At 35.0% G+C, this 21,231-nt stretch overlaps 2 protein-coding genes across 5 annotated transcripts; both read left to right on the plus strand.

Moving 5' to 3' along the window:
* Window positions 1–506: 506 nt before the first annotated feature.
* Window positions 507–2,121, plus strand: LOC117932452 (vestitone reductase-like). The gene is made up of 4 exons (XM_034853708.1): window positions 507–694; window positions 869–1,393; window positions 1,487–1,682; window positions 1,801–2,121. Exons 1-4 carry the CDS (start codon window positions 574–576, stop codon window positions 1,940–1,942), a joined length of 984 nt encoding a protein of 327 aa, XP_034709599.1. The 5' UTR covers window positions 507–573; the 3' UTR covers window positions 1,943–2,121.
* A 1,637-nt stretch (window positions 2,122–3,758) lies between these two features.
* LOC117931709 (protein transport Sec1a-like) lies at window positions 3,759–20,869 on the plus strand. Of its 4 annotated transcripts, XM_034852733.1 has the most exons (22): window positions 3,759–4,015; window positions 5,956–6,014; window positions 6,836–6,917; window positions 9,284–9,362; window positions 10,707–10,757; window positions 10,875–10,971; window positions 11,091–11,123; window positions 11,948–12,076; window positions 14,350–14,541; window positions 14,625–14,708; window positions 14,800–14,898; window positions 14,983–15,053; window positions 15,684–15,780; window positions 16,328–16,453; window positions 16,611–16,706; window positions 17,406–17,525; window positions 17,644–17,721; window positions 18,347–18,543; window positions 18,826–18,916; window positions 19,068–19,157; window positions 20,604–20,680; window positions 20,785–20,869. In XM_034852733.1, the coding sequence occupies exons 1-21, from the start codon at window positions 3,943–3,945 to the stop codon at window positions 20,655–20,657; spliced, it is 1,998 nt and encodes a 665-aa protein (XP_034708624.1). In that variant the 5' UTR covers window positions 3,759–3,942; the 3' UTR covers window positions 20,658–20,680; window positions 20,785–20,869. The 4 variants fall into 4 exon arrangements, with proteins under 4 accessions (XP_034708624.1, XP_034708623.1, XP_034708625.1 ...); XM_034852732.1 differs by having other exon boundaries at window positions 20,604–20,869; XM_034852734.1 differs by lacking the exon at window positions 10,707–10,757 and having other exon boundaries at window positions 20,604–20,869.
* The last annotated feature ends 362 nt before the right edge of the window (window positions 20,870–21,231 follow it).

The raw sequence follows: 21,231 nt of genomic DNA on the forward strand, positions 1-21,231 counted from the left end.
TAATATTAAGTGCTCCAGTTAATTGGTTTCATGTGTGCTGCTGATGATCGGAGAAGGCAAAATGTTCAACATTCTTGCAGGTCTTTAAGTGAGTTAATCCATTTTCATATGAAGTGTTCGGGTTGGGCTCTTGGGTTTAGATTTAATTTGATCACAGGAGCACGTCAAGTAATGATGTCATCTTGCTAGACAAAAAGGAATAGGAGGAAAGAAATCTATTATTTAACGAGACTCTCTCCCGATTGGGTTGCCTTTCCCAAGTCTCGTTAGTCTTGCCTGTTGGTCGAGATGGTCGTCTCTTGTCCCGCTGTCAGCGGGGAATATGCTCCCTAGTTGTATATTTAAGAATATGATCCTTTTATTAAATAGATTATATGGACTGCATGCGTAGCTTGTAAATTGACATGCAACCTAACACAGAAAGGGAGAGAAAGAAATCAAAACTCAAGAGAGACAAAGTTTGTAGATTGATATGCAACCTACTAGAGAAAGGGAGAGAAAGAAATCAAGAGAGGGGAAACAGAGAGACAGAGAGACAGAGAAACAAAGAGAAGAAAGAGAGAGAGAGAAGAAATGGAAGGCGAGAAAGGGAGAGTGTGTGTAACAGGTGGGACAGGGTTCATAGCCTCATGGCTCGTCATGAAGCTTCTGCAACACGGTTACTCTGTTAATGCTACCATTCGATCTCACCCTCGTATGCAAATTTTTTGAAATTTATAATCTTTTTTTTTTCTCATTTTTTTAAGTTTAGTTTTTCGAAACTAATAAAATTATTAATCGTGTTTTGGAGTACGAAATGTTTTGCCATTCTGGTTTTTTTTAGCAAAGAAGCTAACTCTAGAAATTGCAAAAATTTCAACATGATCAGAGAGCAAGAAAGACGTTAGCTACCTGACAAACCTTCCGGGAGCATCGGAAAAGCTCCGAATCTACAACGCAGATCTGAGTGATCCCAGCAGTTTTGAAGCAGCCATAGAAGGATGTATCGGGGTTTTCCATGTTGCTCATCCCGTAGATTTTGAAGACACAGAACCAGAGGAAACCGTGACCAAAAGATCGGTGGAAGGCACTTTAGGCATTTTAAAGGCGTGCCTGAATTCAAAGACGGTGAAGCGAGTTGTGTATACTTCTAGTACAGCTGCTGTTGAGTACAATGACAAGGGTGGAGACATAAAGGATGAGAGTTCATGGAGTGACGTAGATTTCCTCAAGGCTCTCAACTATTGGGGCCAATCATACATGATTTCCAAGACAATAACCGAAAGGGCAGCTCTTGATTTTGCACAAGAGCATGGATTGGATCTGGTGACTGTGATTCCTTCTTTTGTTGTGGGCCCCTTCATTTGTCCCCGGTTCCCTGGATCGGTGAACACCGCACTGGCTCTGGTCTTAGGTTTGTTGCTTCACTTTGTGAAGACACACATGTGATATATATTGGCACTTTCTTCTGAAAATACCTTTTTCATAATTTTCTTGACATATACAGGTGACCAGCAACAGTATCATATTCTTATGAGCACATCAATGGTGCACGTGGATGATGTATGCAGTGCACACATCTTTCTTCTGGAATACCCAGATGCAAAAGGCAGATATATTTGTTCATCAGACAGACTGACACTGAATGAGATGTCTGAGTTTCTTTCTGCCAAGTACCCACAACTTCCAATACCCACAAAAGAGTGAGTTCTGTTCCATTTTAATCCTTTCTTAATAATTGCTCCATGTTTTTTGGCTTCATATCTGTTGATCTGAAAAGGCAAAATATTCAATTGCTTTTTTGTTTTTTTTGTTTTGCAGTTCTTTGAAGGAGATTCAAGGGTGTGGAACACCTGGCGTCTCGTCAAAGAAGCTATTGGATACTGGGTTTAAGTATAAGTATGGGCTGGATGAGATGTTTGATGAAGCAATTCAATGCTGCAAAGAGAAGGGGTTTCTCTAGTTCATGTTTGGTATAATGTCACGGACTTAGTCTCTTCCTAAACTCGTGCGGCACTTAGACAAGTCAAGACACTTGATCTTGTTAAGTCAGCCATACTGAAACATCTTGTGACAATAAGCTCTTAATAGATAGAACTGCCAGTTTGAACATTACATTTGAGGTTGTGTTTTCTATCGCTACTTCGAGTGTGTTTGGTAGTAATCGTAGGAAGTGTTTATATTTTTTTTTATTTTTTATTTATGCTTGAAAGATAAAAATAAAAAAATAAAAATATTTTCTAAAATTATTATCAAACGCACTCTTTACTTGTCTGGGTTATCAAATTGATTTCAATGGGCCCGTTAGGCTAGTTGGACTAGGTGGTCTGATTCACCCATGTGATGCATGACTTGTCAAATATATATATATATATATATATATATATATATATATATATATAATTTTGGAATAGAAAAAATGTAATATTTTGTTTAATATTTCAATAAAATGCAAAGTATATTATTAAAAATTATATAATAATATGATAATTGCGTGATTTTAATTGTATTTGGGCTTGAGCCCTATCTCACCCTTACACGTAGTTGAGTGACATAGTTTGAGGTTCCTAGGCCATTCCTTGACCATGTGATATCAGGTCTAGCTTACAAATGTGTGATTTAAAAAGCCAACATGATGTTGATTGGACTAATATCTCGACGGCCGAGATAGCTTCAAGTCCACTCAAATATCATAATTCATACCTAGTTTCATATTGTTACATTACTTGCCTATTTCTTACTCAAACACTGTCATTTTATGAGCTAGTGGTAAGAATGCTTCATATGCTACAAATGCTCTCTCATTAGTTAGAGAGGAGATTCACACATGAGGTCATTCATGTGATGAATGGCTTGGATGTTTTGTTCAATGCTGTTGTATCAAAAGTAGCATAACTATACAATTTGAATATTTGGTTACATGATACCGAAAACTTGTTAAAGGTTTTAAACTTACGTGTTTTGAAGTTATTTTTTCAAGAGATAATATTAATATAAAATTTATTAATTTCTTTTATATTGAAATTATTTCTCAAATTACACTTAGACTAAAAATTAAGTTTTTTTAAAAATAGAAGTTGAGTATTTTATATTTTATTTTTAGTAAAATTTTCTCTTCAAGTAGCAACCTCTTTTAAAAATAGAAGTTATTGTTTAAGAAACAATGACTCCAACATAGATCCATGTTTTTTAAAAATAAAATAAAATTGAAGCTGTTATTTTAAGTAAGATTGCAATTTAGATGGATTGGATAAGTTATAAATTGAGTTAAATTCAAATTAAGAAATAATCAATTCAAATCTAATTTAACTTAAGTTTTAATTTGGGGTAGTTAATATAAATTTAAATTAATCTTATTTTTTAAAACTTGAATTCAACAAAAATTTAATTCAAGTATTAAAAATGGTTGGAAAAATTGTGTCTTCATTAAAAATAAGTAAATAAAGAAGTTGGAAGCTAAAGAAAAATTGTCCTTCAAGTAGCCCATTTTTGTAGAAAATCTCCAATAGATAAATCAACGTGAGAGTTGAGAGGCGGTCACGTCTTGGCACCAACACCAGGATCGAAGCCCCTTCGAGGGTTAAAAGTCGAACACTTCAAAATATGGGGGGGCCGTATGAGATAACCCCAAATATCAGGGGCCGACAGTTGAAAAACAGGAAAGGATGGAACCGTAATTTCAAGCATTTAAAGAGACAAAACGACGACGCATTTGGTGCACCATTCTGGCGGCGTTCCCACCGAAACGAAAGCGAAATTCCCGTTCTATTTTACATTCAAAAAATAAAAATATTCATCGAGAAGAACGTTCCCACCACAACCATAACGACCTTTCCTCCGATCATTTCTCTCCTCCTTTCTTGCTCCAGAAAACTCTCTCTAGAGAAGACACTCTCCCCTCTAACTTTCTCGCCTTTTCTCTTCTGGATTTGGCTCTCTGATCTTCGTTCGTTTGGATCCGCGATGTCGATGTCGGACTTTGATTTTTCGTCAAATGCCGGAGAGTACAAGAACTTTCGTCAAATCAGCCGCGATCGTAAGTTTATTTGACTTTTTTATTTGGATTTTGGTTTGTTGTACTTTTGTTGTCTGTACTTCTTTGCTAAGAAAACGGACGAAAAGATAGGGAAATGATGAAGAAAAGCTTTTCTTTTCTTTTCTTTTCTTTTTTCTTTCTAGAAATCATATTTTGTGGACAAATGAGTTTCTTATTTGCTTTTGAGGTGAAAATTTTGAAAAGGTTGTGGGCATATGGCATTTTCGAAATCTGTGCGTGGAAGAATGTTTTTGAGAGTAGGGGGGTATTGAAAATCCTGAGAAAAATTTGTGCGTTTCCAGTAACGGGAAACGGCGTTGGTGTACTGGATGTTGACTTAAAGTTTTCTTGACCTACCTGAAATTTGGATTTTTTTTTTTTCTTGATTTTCAAGAAAGAAACACCATTTAGCAACTTAATGATGCCGAAAATTGGTTTCTTCTTAAAATTGTAAGTTTCATTGCTTTTATTTTCCCAGAGAAATTCTGAACCCTGAGTGGAGAAGCTCCCACACATTGAATCATATGCTTTTGAAAAATGATTTGTGTTTACTATTACTTATATAAATATTTGTTGATTTGATATGCAACCGAATGCATAATTAAGAGGATTTATTTATATACACCAGAAAGCACTTGGGAGATGCTATTTTGTCTTTTATGGTTTTTCTAGTGAAGAAAAGGAAAGAAAAGAAAAGAAAATAAATGATAATGCAATAGAAGTTCTTTTTTTCTTTTTTTTCCCCTCAAATACTGAAAGCTCAAGTTGGAGAAGGAATGAAGAGTTTATATTTTCATATACAAAAATAGTTTATGTTTTTTTCTTTTAGTATTATTTCTCGCAAAGGCACTGATGTAACCCTTCTCTGAGTAAATGAAAAAAAGCATATGAATTTCAGTAGAATAGTTCAGTCCCCTGATTAGGCAGTCTATTTGTTTCTTTATTTTCTTTTTCTTTATTTGTAGATAAATGTAATCCAGGATGTTGAACTTCAATTTAAATTCAAGACATAGTGATTTGGCTCAAAGACAAATAACATGTTCAGTTTGGCTAATGCTCTTCTTCCATATTGGTGGTCATTTTGCTTTAAGTTGCCAATCAATTGAAACAATGGAACGTTATTGGATTTCAAGATGGTAGGGAGTAGGGATCTGGAGATGGCACTTATGTGGATACTGCATGCCACAAGTTCATAATTTTAGAATGATTGCATTACAGTATAGTGCTAGGGACTAGCTCAACAGTGGGCAAAACAGAGATTTGACTAAGAAGATTAAACTGCTGAAAATTTAGTGAAATCCCAATGAAGCGGATTATGCTGCTTCAGTGCTTTGAAAAGAGGAGGTGAAGGTCAAAAGGTTGTTGGTCAAACTTCCCACCCTTCTTTTGTGTTGGAGTAAAATATTTGAAGATTGATCACATGGAAAATGTATGATAAACATATATTAGAGAAAAGAGCCTGTGCAACCAACTCAAGAAGTTGGATAAGGTATTGATGGTGGGATGATAGAAAACTAATTTTGAAGTATTGTAGAATATGTTATTTAAGAAAAAACTACAGAAAGTGGTTGGTGGTTGTTCTTTATATGCACAAATCCACTTAATCAGTTGCTTGTTTGTTGATCTTATTGGGTAAATAATTTGCATTATGATGGCCTTTTACTTCCTAGAATGATCACATTTTAACCAAGGTAAAATCTTAACTTTTTAGGCAAGCAAGATGGTAGCCATTTCTGTTTGTTAAAGAAATTACATCCCTATGGAACGTCCACATGCATGTTAACATATTTATTTTGATATGCTATGTTTAAGATTGTTGCAAGATAAATTTTTAGAACTCATTGAACATTTGTTTGATAAGTAGATGTTGAATTTGACATATTAATTTTGGTTTTTTTCTTCCTCTTTGCTCATATACTATTGGTGGATTCGTACTTCAGGTTTACTACATGAAATGCTCAGATCAACTAAAACTGGGGATTCAAAATCAACTTGGAAAGTATGTTGATGCTGCAAATCTTCTGATTTATGATTCTCTTAATGCTTTTTGAACCTAGCTTTATTGTTTTGGAGAGAACATGTTTGGTGTTTTGCTTTTGTTTACCCCTATTTTTTCAAAATTAGAAACAAACAGTACATGGCATGTACCTGATAGTTCAGATCCCCTCTTACTATTGGACCATTGCCTTGATGATAAATGCTTCTAAGGCTATGTTACAGCAAATTGATAGATTTTTTTGTTCAAAACTGAAATCTAACAAAAATAAAATTTTAATTGACGCTTTGGAGCAGAGAGAGGGAAGAGAATGAAATTTAGAATGTTGAGTTCATATTTGAATTCTGGTTCTTTCTTAGGGTTTGTATGCTTTAACACATATAAGTAGCAATAAATATGATATCCTCAAATTTTCAATGATACATAAGGGATTTGGACATAAATGGCATGTTTGTTACATTAAGACATCTGAAAATCTCTTCTTATTGATGAGTGCTGGGAAATGCAGCAATATTTTACCTGGAAAATAAAATTCTGTTGATTTGATCAATATAAGATGCAAGTAGTGATTTGATTGCAAATTAACCTTGACCAAGGATTAAAGTTTTCCTTATGTTTTTGACTTCATGTCATATGCATTAGAGTTGCTACTGTCTTCACCTAATTAATCAACCTATGTGATATTTGTGATCAGTGCATCTTGAATTCTTTTCTGTTGTTAATTCTTGCTGAATAATTCTGTCCGTCATATCCAGTACATAGTTGCACATTGTTGAATTTGTCTATGTTATGTTGTTTAGTCAACCTTAACTGATCTTCCACAGGTACTCATCATGGATAAAGTTACTACAAAAGTCATGTCTTCCTCATGCAAAATGGCGGACATAACAGATGAAGGAATTTCCTGTAAGCTTCAAAAGGCATTTGCTGAAAATTGGACTCTGTGAATCCATTCACTTGTTATTCTTTTAATTTTTACTACATTTCCTTGTTTTCTGAATGTATTCATGCTTGTGATGCTTTTCTTGCTTTTTTTTTTTGATAGATAAAAAGAAATGTATTCAACTAAAAGAGGAAGCACCAAAAACAGTGCCCTCAAAGTATACAAAAGCAGCCTAAAAGCTCGAAACCCCTACTTAGAGCCTTGCCAATCCAAAAAACTAACAAGAGAAGAAGGGCTCAAAACCATAAACACCCTAACCCAAGACCAAAGATTACATACAAAAGAATATTTCAGTCTATGCGAAAGCTCCTCATTCTCAAAAGCTAACAAGTTCCTTTCCTTCTAGATTGACCAAAAAATACATAAGGGGGGCAATTGCCAAGCCTTTTTACGAGTTTTCCCCACAAAAGCTCCATGCCACCCAAGAAGAGTTTCCTTCACTGAACATGAAAGAACCCAAGCCACACCAAATAGGGAGAAAATGAGATTCCACAAAACCCGTGTCTTTATACAATGAAGTAAAAAGTGATCCACTGTCTCTACTTCAGATAGGCATAGAAAACACCTGTTTGCCATAGAGTACCCCCTCCTTTAAACTTGCTCCAAAGTTAAGATTTTAGCCCAAGAAGCCTCCCAAGCAAAGAAGGCTACCTTAGGAAGTGCCTTCACCCTCCATATACTATTACAAGGGAACAAATGAGAGTCTCCGGGCTCCAATATAGAATACAGCGACTTGACTGAGAAATCACCACTCTTTGAAGTCGTCCAAACCACTCTATCTTCGTCCTCTCTCTGCACCCTAAAAGCTTGGATCTTGAACATAAAACACTCCACCATCTCAATCTTCCAATCATCGAACGCCCTTGAGAAAAGAGGGGTCCAACCCTCCCCATCACTGTCTGGGTTCCAAACATCCGACACCCAAGCATCTTTAGACAGGGAGATGGAATATAAAGAGGGACCTTTTCTGTCAAGTCTTTTTATAGTTCACTTTCAAGGGACACCAAGCCCCCCTTCCCGACTAGAACTATTTGGACGCCTTGGGTTCCAATTAGGGCTAGCTTCTTTGGGTGGGAGGCGGCTTGGAACAGGCTACTCACCACTGACCGCCTGAAGAGATTTGGTTGGAGCATTCCCAACAGATGTTTTTTGTGTAAACAAGAGTAGGAAACCACAGATCACCTTCTTCTGTTTTGCGAGAAAGCCAGAATGTTATGGCTTTTGATCTTCTCCCTTTTTGGGGTGCAATGGGTGATGCACTCCTCTGTGAAAAGAAACCTCCTGGCTTGGCATGGTTCTTTTGTGGGCAAGAAAAGGGAGAAAGCTTGGAGAGCTGCCCCCCTCTGCCTGATGTGGACCATTTGGAAAGAAAGGAATAGAAGGGCTTTCGACGATATTGAGAGGAACGATCAAGATATTAAATCCATTTTTTTGTACACTTTTGTGAATTGGGTTAGGGTATACATAGAGGATCACACTTTGTCTTTGATAGATTTCGTTGACTGGCTAGCCACCAAGTAAGGGTCAGGCTTGTTTGTTCATTTGTTTTTTGCTGCTTTGTATTTGGTATACTCCGTGTATACCCTTTCTCTAGCCTTTTGGCTCTTAATGAATTTTCTTTACCTATCAAAAAAATAAAGAGGGGAATGACTCACAAAGAGGCTCATTTCCACACCACTTGTCCTTCCAAAATTTCACTCTCTGACCATTACCCACTTGGTAGGCTAGTCTACTATTAAAAAACAACCACTCATTTCTGATTGCTTTCCAAAGTCCAACACCATACCTCCCACTTATAGCCCGAGTGCACCAATCCCCTTCTTCCACACCATATTTCTGACTGATAACTTGCTTCCAAAAAGCCTCTCTTTCATTGGTGTAGCACCAATTCCACTTACTTAAGAGAGCTCTATTCATCAGAGCTAAATTTCTCACACCCAACCCACCTTTCCTTGTTTCCAAGCAAACCAGATTCCACCTAACAAGGTGTGGCCTCTGCACAAGAGCTCCCCCTCCCCATAGAAAATCCCTCTACACAAGATGCTTTTCTTGTTGTATGTCATATTGTCTGTACACAGAAAACAATGCTATTCAGCTTAGTAATCTGTTCTCTATTTATATACACTTCTTGTTATATAGTGAATATATTTCTATGCCATTGTTTTCCAACCAAATATTGGTTTGTATGAATGCTTCCATGCTAATTGCATTGTGCATTTCTGTGGTTCTATATTCAGCTATACAACCGTACGAAAATATATTCCTAGTTTAGTTTCTGAGTGCCGGTTCCTATGAATGATACTTAATGGAATTTCTACTTTTTCTGCAGTGGTTGAAGACCTTTATAGGAGAAGGCAACCATTGCCCTCCTTGGATGCTATATATTTCATCCAGCCTTCAAAGGAGAAGTACAATATTTTCCCTTTCATTTGTTTTTCTCTTTGATGCTTATTTCCTTAGTTATATTTAGAGAGAAATTGCATAGTTTGGGTATGTGAAGAAATCCTGGCTGCTTTTCTGTTTTTAATTTGGTTCTATATATAGATCTCTGTATTGAATTCAATAGTAAAAGTAAACCTTTAAAGTCTGGTTATTAATTTTTTTGGACTCCTTTGTAGTCTAGCTAGCAATTGCGCGTTCGCATGTCTTCTGATTCAGTACTGCTCCTGCTGGACTGTATCCATTAGTTCATTTAAATCTTACAGAACTGTCTGGTTAAAATGGTTTTGTGCCCAGTCCCAAACACTGGAGGGCAAGGCGTTGTCAAAATGGGTAGAGAAGAGATGCATTTCAAGTGTTTTGTAACACCGTTACTCATAGTTTAATTTCCAAATGAACGCTTGAAAATCTCAAGGTCTATAGTCATCAATTTCTCTTCATATGGCACTTGTGGTTCAAAGCAAGCTATCAAAAAATGCTCTAGGATTCTGCTTGTTGCCTTCATACTTGTAGTCTTGGACTCCCTTTGGATCATGAAAAGTCCTAGGGAAAGGAAGAAAAGTAGGAAGGAATACAAATTCTCTTTTTAGGTTTACCATAGAAATATGAGGAAAAATCAAATATAATGAAAGTTAGTTAGAATTGTATGCATTTTTAAATTCTTCATTCCTAATATAAGAGAGCAAAGAAGAGAAATAAATTTCAAAAAACATGTGAGGAATTTTTTTATTTTATTTTTTTAACTTTAAACCATTTTTTTTTCCTTTATTTTTTTCTTTCCTTCCCCTTTTTCCCTCTATTTTCATTCTCTTGCACTTTCTCTCAAACTGTTCAGGACCTAAATGGAGTCTAAAATTTCCATGGTTCAAAGAAAACTGTTCCTTCTCAGTATTTTTTATTTGGATTCAAATCTGGTCATTCTTGTTATTTTTTTTAGGATTTTAGTAGAATCCCCCCACCTTCCTTCTAGGCCATCATTAAATCCCCCTTCCTTTATTTTGTTATGTCTTTTAAGTTGTTGACTCTATAAACCTTTTGCAAAATACTACTGGTTAATACTTTATTGTTCCGGTTGTCAGAAGATGTAATGATTTCTCAGTACAGTTGATATGCCTATCAGAAATTGATTGTTTTAATTCCAATGTGAGTGCACCAACAAGGGTTCCTAAATTTGAGATTAGGCTCTCATTTCTGTTTTAAAATTTTTTGTTTTTATTTTCACTTCTCTTCCTACTGTGTCCCCTTCACGTTAAACAACTGCGACAGAATGTTGTGGAAATGTATTTAACTTCTGTTTCTTGCTTAACATGCAGTGTTGTCATGTTCTTGTCTGACATGTCGGGAAGGGTGCCTTTATACAAGAAGTATGTGAAGGATTCTAGCTTTTCATCTTCTAGAACTCTCTAGCAAGTATTGTTATGAATTGATAGAAAACTCTTTTGTTTTGGTCATTTCTCAACCATTCTAATCTTTGGTTTCAGAGCATTTGTATTCTTCAGTTCCCCTATTCCAAAAGATCTGGTTAATCACATCAAGAGTGATACAAGTGTTCTACCCCGCATAGGTGCATTAAGAGAGGTTAAAAATTATCATTCTTCTTGTAAAGATTCTTGTATATTAAATAGTTTATCAATTTCCAGTTTTGAGATTTTTTTTTCTATTTGTGACATTCTTCTTGTTTGCTTGGTAACATCCAGATGAATTTGGAGTACTTTCCCATAGACAGTCAGGTATTTGATGGTACCGTATGTTATTCCATTTTTTGTTCATTCTATGACAATTAATATGCTCCATATGAGTTACCAGGGCAATATGTAGGTCCACTATTCCCTGACTTAGAGATTCCAATGTTTTTCAAACATTACTATTCTTGAAGGCTTTGTTATTTTTCTATGATACAGATAGAAACACCTTTAAGGAGGAGGGTTATATTTGTGAAACAAGTAACTACCTGTACCCAATTCTTATGTAATAACAATCAAACTATTAGCTTTTTGGTTTGTCTAGTTGGAAATTAGGACAATTTTCATAACAGAGAAATGGTTAATTGTCATTGAGTTCACTTCTGAAAAAATACATTGCAGAATGATACTGTCATAAGGAATTATGGGAAACTCCTGTTCGCCCTAACAACCGTAATGGTGCAATGTTCTCTAATACCCTCCAAATCAGGTTCCTACTTGCTTGCAGTGTGCCCATTACAGTAGTAGTTTGGCAAGGTATCCCACTAAGAAAATACTTTGAACTTAAAAGGGTCCATTAAATCTACTTGTTGGAAGTAAAACTTTGAATTGACACTCTCGAGACTCACTCCAGATTAATGTGGCATGTCAACAAATGCTCTCCATTGAAATGTGAAACTCCCTGAAATTTTCTCCCCAGAACAAAGTTAGAAGCCATATGAACTAAGGAACATGAAGACATGGCCCTTCATTAACTGTCTAGGGTGCTTTTTTCCTTAAGAATACAGGGTTTTGAAAATGTACAGATTAGTATTCTAGCATTTGGGATTTTTTTCTTAAGATTTAGCATTTTCATTATTTTCTTAACCCAGGCTTTTATTACTGATCATGAAAGAGCACTGGAGGAGCTCCTGGGGGAAAATGTGGAGAATACTCGCAAATTTGATAATTGTTTGAACACAATGGCCACCCGAATATCCACTATTTTTGCTTCGCTAAAGGTATGAATATAATACTCTAGAATTTTGATTCATAGAGATTTTTTTTTGAATTGCATAACCAATAGGGAAAGTTTTCCCCACTGCCAACTCTAGGAATTTGGTGTCAAGTCATAATTCTGTGAATAATCCAAAACCAAATTGCAGGAGAAGACTTTCTGGTTCTGGTTCATGTGTTTTGCTCAATTTTTCAATTACTGAATTACCAAAGCAGCAAAAGGCAATATGCATATTTTACTGAACACCATATTGTTCATCTTCTCTTGATTGCTTGAATATATGACTTTGCTTGTTACTAGTTGGATGGGGATCATCCTGGTTTTGCTACTTGAATGACTACCAGCAACTAGGAACCACATTCCAATGCTACATCAGTACTATGCTTTTATTGTCACAAGCTGAATTTGCATGTGAATTGCTGTGAGCACCTTGTTTTATTGGGTTTGAATTCCTTAAGACTCATTAATTCACTTCCAATTAAAGATTCTTTCCCCATTACAGGCTGATCCAATTGTTTAAACCATTTATTAAATCCTACTCCATCTATTCCATTTGATTCAGGCCTTATCTTTTGCTATTTTGCATATTTGTGGGAAGCATTCTATCTTTCTTTGGTTTCCTTTCTCATGATGTTCCTCTTTCTTATTATAATTTGACTGGTAGCTTTATACTCTATGCAACTGAGCTGTTAAATTCATTCACTGAAATTCCAAATCTTATAATTTGGATTGAACTTCAAGGAATCTGAATACCCCTTCTTATAAAACACAACTCAGCCAACTAAATCCTAGCATGATTTATGCAATTCAATTTGTCTTCATTAAATGCAGGCCTTGAATTTATCAAACGTCATATTGTGCTTCTGTTTGCTTCTTTACAACTCTAAATTTTTTCATATTTCCTTCCTTTTCAAGATATCTGTAGATTTTTAAGGCTTTTCTAAACAGGAAATTCAGATATATTTTTAGGTAAAGATAGAATTTGATTTCCATATTCTATATGTTTACTATGGCTAAGAAAAACCTTTGAATATAAAAAAATAATGATAATGGTTGAACCAGCAATTATTTAACTCAGAGTGGAAATCCCTTTTTTTTCCTATTGCTATCCATGATTAAGATGACTAGAATGGAAATTCTCATTTATATAACTTCTTATTCTTATTCATTTAAAACCTTGTTGGATCAAGCAAGCTTCTTTTGTTTATTGTGCTTTCCAAGAAACACATTGATTCAACTGAGCTGTCCCATCCATATAGTGCTTTAAATTAGAGTTTTATTTTAGCTTTTGTGCTTCAAATTAGAGTTTTATTTTAGTTTGTGCACAAATGGACATTCAATATCTTTTTGAAGACCAACATTTTGCAAAACTCACCATTAGATTAAATATATGAGTCATGCCTGTCATGCTCACAAAATATTAAGTTGGTTCGAGATAGAGCTGCCCCAGCTATAAAGCCTTACTCCAATTATCTGGGTTGCCTGAATTTTTTTCTTTCCAATTGCTGCCTTTGCCAAAATGGACTTCAACAACTTTCTAGTGGATCTACATGTTTTGAAGTTCTCCATTGATTCAATAATAAGTCATGCCACCATAGTCACCAAAGCTCATGTTAATTGGTGATAGAGTTATCCAGTCCATAAATCCATGTTCAACAATTTGGGTTAGTTAAAATTTTTATTTATTTTTCTTTTTTCCCCTAATTTGCCACTTTTGTCATTCATCTCTAGCCAGGGTCATGCATATCTTAAGGATTGAAGGTAATAAAATTTGGGAGTACTGTCTTTTAGTATGATCGGCTACATGTTAGATCACTACACCCAAAAAATGAATCTATTAGGTAAAAAGCCTGTATATAAGGCTAACACCTCTTATCTCATGTGGCCTCAACCTGTATATGGAGAAGCAAACAATAGAGCAGACAAACATAAGGGGAATTAAATAGAGGGGAAGACTCAATTTCTAGATCTCTAGAAACCAAGACTTTGATATCCTTTTAAACTGCTAATTTAGCCCAAAAATTGAAGGTATTAGGTATATATATCAGGTTAGCAGGTAACCCAACCCTCATTCCTAGGGCATTTAGGCCTTCTTGCTGAAAGGTTGAAGCCTTGGGATTTTATATACTGACATATGGAATTGATATTACCGGTCCCTTTCCCATAAGGTGTCATTGTACTATTGGTGCAACTGCACCATCAAAAATTTGTAACTAGTATGGTTTCTAATAAATTAAATATTAATTCTAACTTATGTATGTGTTTGCATATATTCAGGAGCTTCCCTTAGTACGATATCGTGCTGCCAAGACCCTTGATGGATCTGCAGTGGCAACATTTCGTGACTTGGTTCCTACAAAGCTTGCTGCTGCTGTTTGGAACTCTCTTGAAAAATATAAATCTACTATTCCCAACTTTCCCCAGACTGGAACATGCGAGCTCCTTATCTTGGATAGATCTATAGATCAGGTTATTATCTATTTTCCTGTTGTGAATTTATTGCCATATTTTCTCAGTTAGATTTATTGAATATGATGATTTTGCATGTTTAGATAGCTCCTGTCATACATGAATGGACCTATGATGCCATGTGCCATGATTTTCTGGATATGGATGGAAATAAATATGTACACGAGGTACATCTTTTTGTTATTTTTGTTTTCATGGTTTTGTATGTTAAATATCACTTGAAGAACTTTTGCTGGAGGATACTCAAACATATATTAGATTCCTAGCAAAACAGGGGGTGAACCTGAGAAAAAGGAGGTCCTTTTAGAAGATCATGATCCTGTCTGGCTCGAGCTCCTCCATGTACATATTGCCGATGTATGTCTCATTCATTTATATATGTCTTTCTTCACTGGGATACATGATTATTGTAAGTACTTGTTCCACTAATTGGCATGTCAGGCTAGTGAACGGTTGCATGATAAAATGACCAACTTTGTCTCAAAGAACAAAGCTGCACAACTCCATCAGAGGTTAGCTTTGGCATCTATCTATATCTTTTTGAAACATGTTTGCTTTTGTCATCATGTGATCAAATTTCAGAGGTATTTTCCTGTTAAGGATCACTTAATATGGTATTATCATTCACTACACCTGCTGGCTACTATGTATAACTTCTTTCTCCATTCTTAACACTCTAACTTGGGAACACAATATGATGATATGTTACTAATACGGGTATGTCTACCTGATTGACCACTTTGTAATTGTCATCATTTTGGAAAGCACAGTCCCATTAATTTAAAATATGTATCATCATGGCAATGGAATGAGAACTACAATGAGAAATTAGTCATTTAGGACAGTTTCCCTTTTCATCTTTTCCCCTAATTCTCTATGGGAGACTGTTTTATCGACAAGGATTTAGAACATTTTGTATGAATTTGTGAATGTGGAAATGAGGCTGCTTGGTGTTTCTTATGATAATTCAGAGGCTCTCTTTCACACACAATAATTCAAGATATATCACAAATACATGGAATTTTTCAAACAAGTTTGGCATGTTATGTCTTTATAAATTGCAATTTGAATAGAAGTGCATCAAATGATGTAATATCTACTCTGATGCTATACACTTCTCAAATTGGTTTTTTAATATGCAGAGACAGTAACGAATTATCTACACGAGACTTGCAGAAAATGGTTCAAGCTTTGCCACAGTATAGTGAACAAATGGAGAAGCTTTCTCTCCATGTTGAGGTTGATTTTTTCTTTCTATTAGTGTTGTATTTCTGTTGATGAATGGGCTAGAAATTCATTTCCAAGAGAAAACTTCAAGCATTTTTGTCATTTAAATACAAAGTGATTTATTGGATTCTGAGGCATTTAAGGACTTTTAAGTTATGTGCATAATTATGATTGTAAATTATAATTACAAGATCTTTGTGCAAAGGAGTTTTTTTTCTTTAGTAAAAGAACAGGAAATAACAAGAAACCTTATCAACTATTGCGTAATTTCTTTTTAAGTTTAAGGAATTTCTGATTTTCTAGCACAATAATGACTATAAATTCAAAAATTGTTGCAACAGAAATAGAAACAAAGAAAATAAAAGAACTGAAGGAATTCTTTCTTAATTGTTTAATAGCCAAGAGAGGATATACGGGATCATCCAGTGGTTCTATCTGCAGATACAAGCAGAAGTAATTAAATGATGATGTTAAGAGAGAAGTAGTATTAACATGGACAAAATGAGTGTTCCAAGACAAGTCTTTGTGTTTATTGTCCCACTTGATCATGGCAATGCAGATTGCTGGTAAAATCAACAGAACTATCCGAGAGATGGGACTTCGAGACCTTGGGCAACTGGAGCAGGATCTTGTCTTTGGAGATGTAGGAGCAAAGGAAGTGATAAACTTTTTAAGGACAAAGCAGGTGATATGCTAAAGATTTTTGTCTGCATAGGAACTGATGCACCATATTTCTAAGTAATGTCCATTTTTTATTTAAAATAATTTTGTTTGGAAATGAACTAATGCACCATATTGGGTAATGTCTACTTTTTTATTTAAAATTTGTTTCACTTATGCAGGATGCTACTTCTGAAAATAAATTGCGTCTGTTGATGATATATGCTTCCGTTTATCCTGAGAAGTTTGAAGGTGACAAAGGTTTAAAGCTAATGCAGGTAACAAGTGAACTCCAATTCCTGCTTTCTTTATGTGGAATATCACATTATCCTTTTTCACTTCTCTTATCATTGACTAAACTAGTTGCAAGGGGAAATGCCGAAAGAGCATGTTAAATGCCATCTGTTAAACAAAAGAAGGATCAATGGTGCTCTAAAAAAATGTTTGGGCTTAATTCAATTGACCGGCTCTGTTTGATACCTGAATTTTCCTAATTTTTTACTTCCCCAAGCAAGGATAGATGTCAGCATCAGGCTTGCAGAGGATGGACATACACTTGCTTGCTTTCCTCCTTAATCCACAAAGATGATTTCACACATTAATATGTTAAAATCTTTCATGCTATATCATTTGTGTGAGAGGCAAGAGCTGGAGGTTTTTACATCAACAAACTGATACATCATAATTTTATGATTTGTTTTTTCTAATTAGAAATTGAGTGTTTGACACGAGATTTGATAAAAATTATGTGTAATTCAAAACTGTTGGCATCCTTTTTACATGCACACAGTGCCTAACGAGGTACAATTTCTGAAACTAGAATTCCTTATGTCTTGGGTTTTTTAGGAATTTCAGCCTTTTTTTTACTAGTGTATTTGTGTTCTGATGCAGCTCTTTTTAGATTATTATGAAGTATTGATGACTGCTCACCTTTACCAAACTTTCACATTGTCATGTTCATTGATCTTTTTCATCAGTTAGCAAGATTATCACCCGAGGATATGAAAGTTGTGAATAACATGAGACTGCTTGAGGGATCATCGGCTACCAAGAAGAAGTCCAGTGGGGGTTTCTCACTTAAGTTTGATGGTCAGAAGGTAAATAAATATAGTGATTGTAATGCTCATTGAAGATCCTTACAGCTTTCTTCTTACATGATTCTTGCCCACCAACCTAAGGTTTAATAGTTTCTAGATGTTCTTGCTTGATTATTAGGTAAAGAATGCAGCTAGAAAAGATCGAACCACTGAAGAGGAAACGTGGCAGTTATCACGATTTTATCCCATGATAGAGGTATGATTTAAGATCATGCAAGATTCTTCACATTTGTTCCTGCAACACCTTGAAAATTAGGAGTAAGTGCTGATAGCAATGACATTATGTAAGCAAGTTTAATAGTTTTTTTTCTAACCAAGACCATCCTTCTGAAACAGTGAGAGTTGTTTTTTAAAATTAAACCTTAGCATGTGGTAATCCTTTTGAAGTATCTGTGGCTGCCAGTATATGGACTGTTCAGATACAGAGTAGCATTGCCTATTTTCATTAGTGTCATTCGTTGCTCTACCCTGCTTGAATTATTTGAAAATATATATATGTTCATTAAACATTCTTTTAGACATAATTTGTACAAGAAGATCAATCAATAGTTTGTTGGGTGAAATATGAAATGTTTTTCTTTTTACTGGGTTGACTGTTGCTATGTAGGCAGTTATTTTGTAAAGGCACTTCTTACTAATCTCAGAGCAAAATAATGTCCCTGTCTGCCTGTGAAGTTATTTATATAACAATGTCACTTTGTCTGTTGTGACTAAAGCAAGGAAAAGTTACTCTCTTATTTTACTTATCCAGATAACTGCTTCTCTTAATATGCTATGAGTTAAATGGGTGGTAGTAAGTTACATGCTGTGTCATTTATCAGGAGCTGATTGAAAAACTCAATAAAGGTGAATTACCCAAGAATGAATATCTGTGTATGAATGAACCAAGTCCACCTGTCCCACGGAGCACTGATGGTGCATCTGCACGGACGAGTCAAGCTCCAGCTTCTCAGCCAGTAAAATCAAGACGAACTGCAACTTGGGCACGTTCTCGTGTTTCTGATGATGGATGTTCAAGGTACTCTCACAGTTCTCTTAATTTCTCATATACTGGATTGATCTATTCTGTACATGACTTCCATTTGCAGTATCCAGCTTTTGGATTTCATCTTCCTGTACCATATTTGAACAATTTGGTTTATCTATTTTTTTCTACATTGTTGAACTTATACGGTGTGATCCATAATAATATAATATGTATTATCAAAATTTGATTGCTGATCAAAGCCTAGATATTCAAGTATATTTTTGCATACAATTAACAAGTTCTTATTACTTGCTTCTTCTGTCTTTTTTACAGTGACTCAGTTTTGAAGAATGTGTCTGTGGATTTCAAGAATATGGGGCAGCGAATTTTTGTCTTTATCATTGGAGGAGCAACGCGATCTGAGGTAAAATTCTCAAGAATTTCTTTACCATCACCTGCATCTTGGCCTTACCAGATGTTTTTTCCCCCTTTTTTTCCCTTGATAGGCAACCTGATGGTTTTCTCATCTTTCCTTTTTTTTTTTTTTGCATTATTTTGTTGTTGCTGTTGTCTAGCTGCGGGTTTGTCACAAGCTCACAGCCAAACTGAGGAGGGAAGTTGTCCTAGGCTCCTCTAGTATTGATGATCCTCCACAATTTATTACGGTAAATAACTGCTTATTTATCTATTTCTTTTCCTTTTCCTTGCTGGTGATAAACGAAAATCAGGGGCACAAAAGACATCACATTTGGGTTGAAAAACTAATAGTTTGAAGCATTGATTCTAGAGCCTCCATCTCCTTTCAAATGATAGTATTTTCAAGACAATAAAATTACAATTCCAAACCACAAGAACACAAACAACTTGTCAGGCACTACATACAAAGCAAAAAAATCAAGACTAGGAATTCCAAACCAATAGTAAAAGAAACTTTGAACAAATAGCCACTTTGCAAGTTCTGGTAAATGGTTACCAAAGACAGTCAATCCCAAGTTTTCCCCCTAGATGTCCATATTAGGATGATGTTGCAGTGATATGGTGATAGGCCAATACATCAATTCCCCCCTGGATTTTGAAATACCTTGTCCTCAAGTTCAGGTGTAATTATTTGCAGTAAATCCAATGGCCTGATTTTTGAAAGAAATTCTTGAAAGATGATTATATCATGCTCCTACAATTTGAAATTACTCATCCTCTAGCTTGATAAAGAGGATCAATTTCTTCAATCGTAACCCCATCATATATGATATATTTGTATTGGTTTATGATGAAGGGTGAGTCTGCTCCATGTCTAATCTTTCAGCTTCAAGACTATGCCCAAAAGAAAGACCACAGATTTCTTCAAGTAGTTTCAATAATTCATTAGCCTATCAGTGCTCTTAGGAACTACAAATTCACCAATCCAAATGACACATGCTATAGTTTCTGATCAACGAGTCTTCTATTTCACTAGTACTCCATTTGTTTGCACATGGAAAGTTCTAAAAAAATTCATTATATACAAAAATAGTGTAGACGTACATTATTCACCCACCTTTCTAAAATTTCCAATAGAGTAGATGTCATCTCATTGTCACTCATCATTTTCATTTGTCTTCACAATTTTTAATTCATCATAGTAGTAGTGAACATCTGAAATTCATCATCCTCCTCTTTGATGGCAAGCACTAGAAGATAATGAATTGTATTATTCATTAGCACTCTGGGAGCCCACTTGAGATAGTTTTTGTTTTTCACTTTAGCTGGAAACTGAGCAGTATTGGTGTTGTAATTTCATACTTTTTTTCTAAGCCATGGCTGTTCTAATAAAATTAGCCAAATGAGTGTAGAAGCTTTTATCAAGTCTTAAAAAAAGAGTTTTTGGCTTCTCAGAGGATAATCCAAACAGGCCCCAAGTTGTTCTCATTTAAAACAAGAAGATGGCCTATCAGTATACCTAGTTGTCCTCAACTTGTGCAGGATCAAATTTTTCTGTAGGCCATGATTTTGTTTTCTTGTTGGAGCTTTTGAAAGCATGACTCTGACCTAGAGGACAGTCAAGGACTGCAAACATCATTCTTTCCCCTTCTTATATTACCAGCAGCAATTATATTCATGTTTTTTTTTGGCAGAAACTGAAGATGCTGTCAGAAAAGGATATCTCATTAGATGGCATTAGAATCTAAAATTTGGTTCCTGGACAGTCAAGGTCGGTTTTCTCTTTTGTAATTATGAATCTGTAATTCTTATTTTTGTCCCCTTTTTTTTTTATTCTTTTATTTATATATTTCCTTTTTGTTCCCATTAATATAGAACTTTTCCCATGAGATCATCCTCAGTTGTTCAAACAGAATGGGCCATTTTTGGCACCACATATAAAGGTCCTGTATTATTTTGAGGGCAGTGTGTCCTGGTCCTTCCCGGGGTGTGGGGGGGGGGGGGAGAACAATTGAAGCAATTGCATTAGAACACCTTACGCGGTAAAGCGATTATTTGACAACTATTTTCCATGACACTTTTTTATTTTTTAGTGCAAAAAAACGAAAAAATAATTGAGAATCAGAAAACTATTTTCTACTTTTTGTTTTCACCATTCAAATATAAAAAAAAGTTAAAAAATAAAAAAGAGATTAAAAAAAATTAATGTTGTTAAATTTGATTTTAATTTGAAAATATATATATATAAAATTAAAAAAATTAAAATATTTATATTTTCAAATTATTTGATCTTTATATAAAAGAGTTTAATTAAATGAAATA

The sequence above is a fragment of the Vitis riparia genome, chromosome 15 (assembly GCF_004353265.1).
Source record: "Vitis riparia cultivar Riparia Gloire de Montpellier isolate 1030 chromosome 15, EGFV_Vit.rip_1.0, whole genome shotgun sequence".
NCBI classification, from domain to species: Eukaryota; Viridiplantae; Streptophyta; class Magnoliopsida; order Vitales; family Vitaceae; genus Vitis; species Vitis riparia.

Bases quoted from the DNA above. Each gene is read 5' to 3' on its own strand.
- LOC117932452 (XM_034853708.1), top strand. From the start codon at position 574: ATGGAAGGCGAGAAAGGGAGAGTGTGTGTAACAGGTGGGACAGGGTTC. The intron at 695-868 runs GTATGCAAATTT...CAACATGATCAG, and splicing joins TACCATTCGATCTCACCCTC to AGAGCAAGAAAGACGTTAGC. The intron at 1,394-1,486 runs GTTTGTTGCTTC...TGACATATACAG, and splicing joins CGCACTGGCTCTGGTCTTAG to GTGACCAGCAACAGTATCAT.
- LOC117931709 (XM_034852732.1), top strand. From the start codon at position 3,943: ATGTCGATGTCGGACTTTGATTTTTCGTCAAATGCCGGAGAGTACAAG. The intron at 14,542-14,624 runs GTTATTATCTAT...TTGCATGTTTAG, and splicing joins TGGATAGATCTATAGATCAG to ATAGCTCCTGTCATACATGA. The intron at 14,899-14,982 runs GTATGTCTCATT...TTGGCATGTCAG, and splicing joins TCCATGTACATATTGCCGAT to GCTAGTGAACGGTTGCATGA.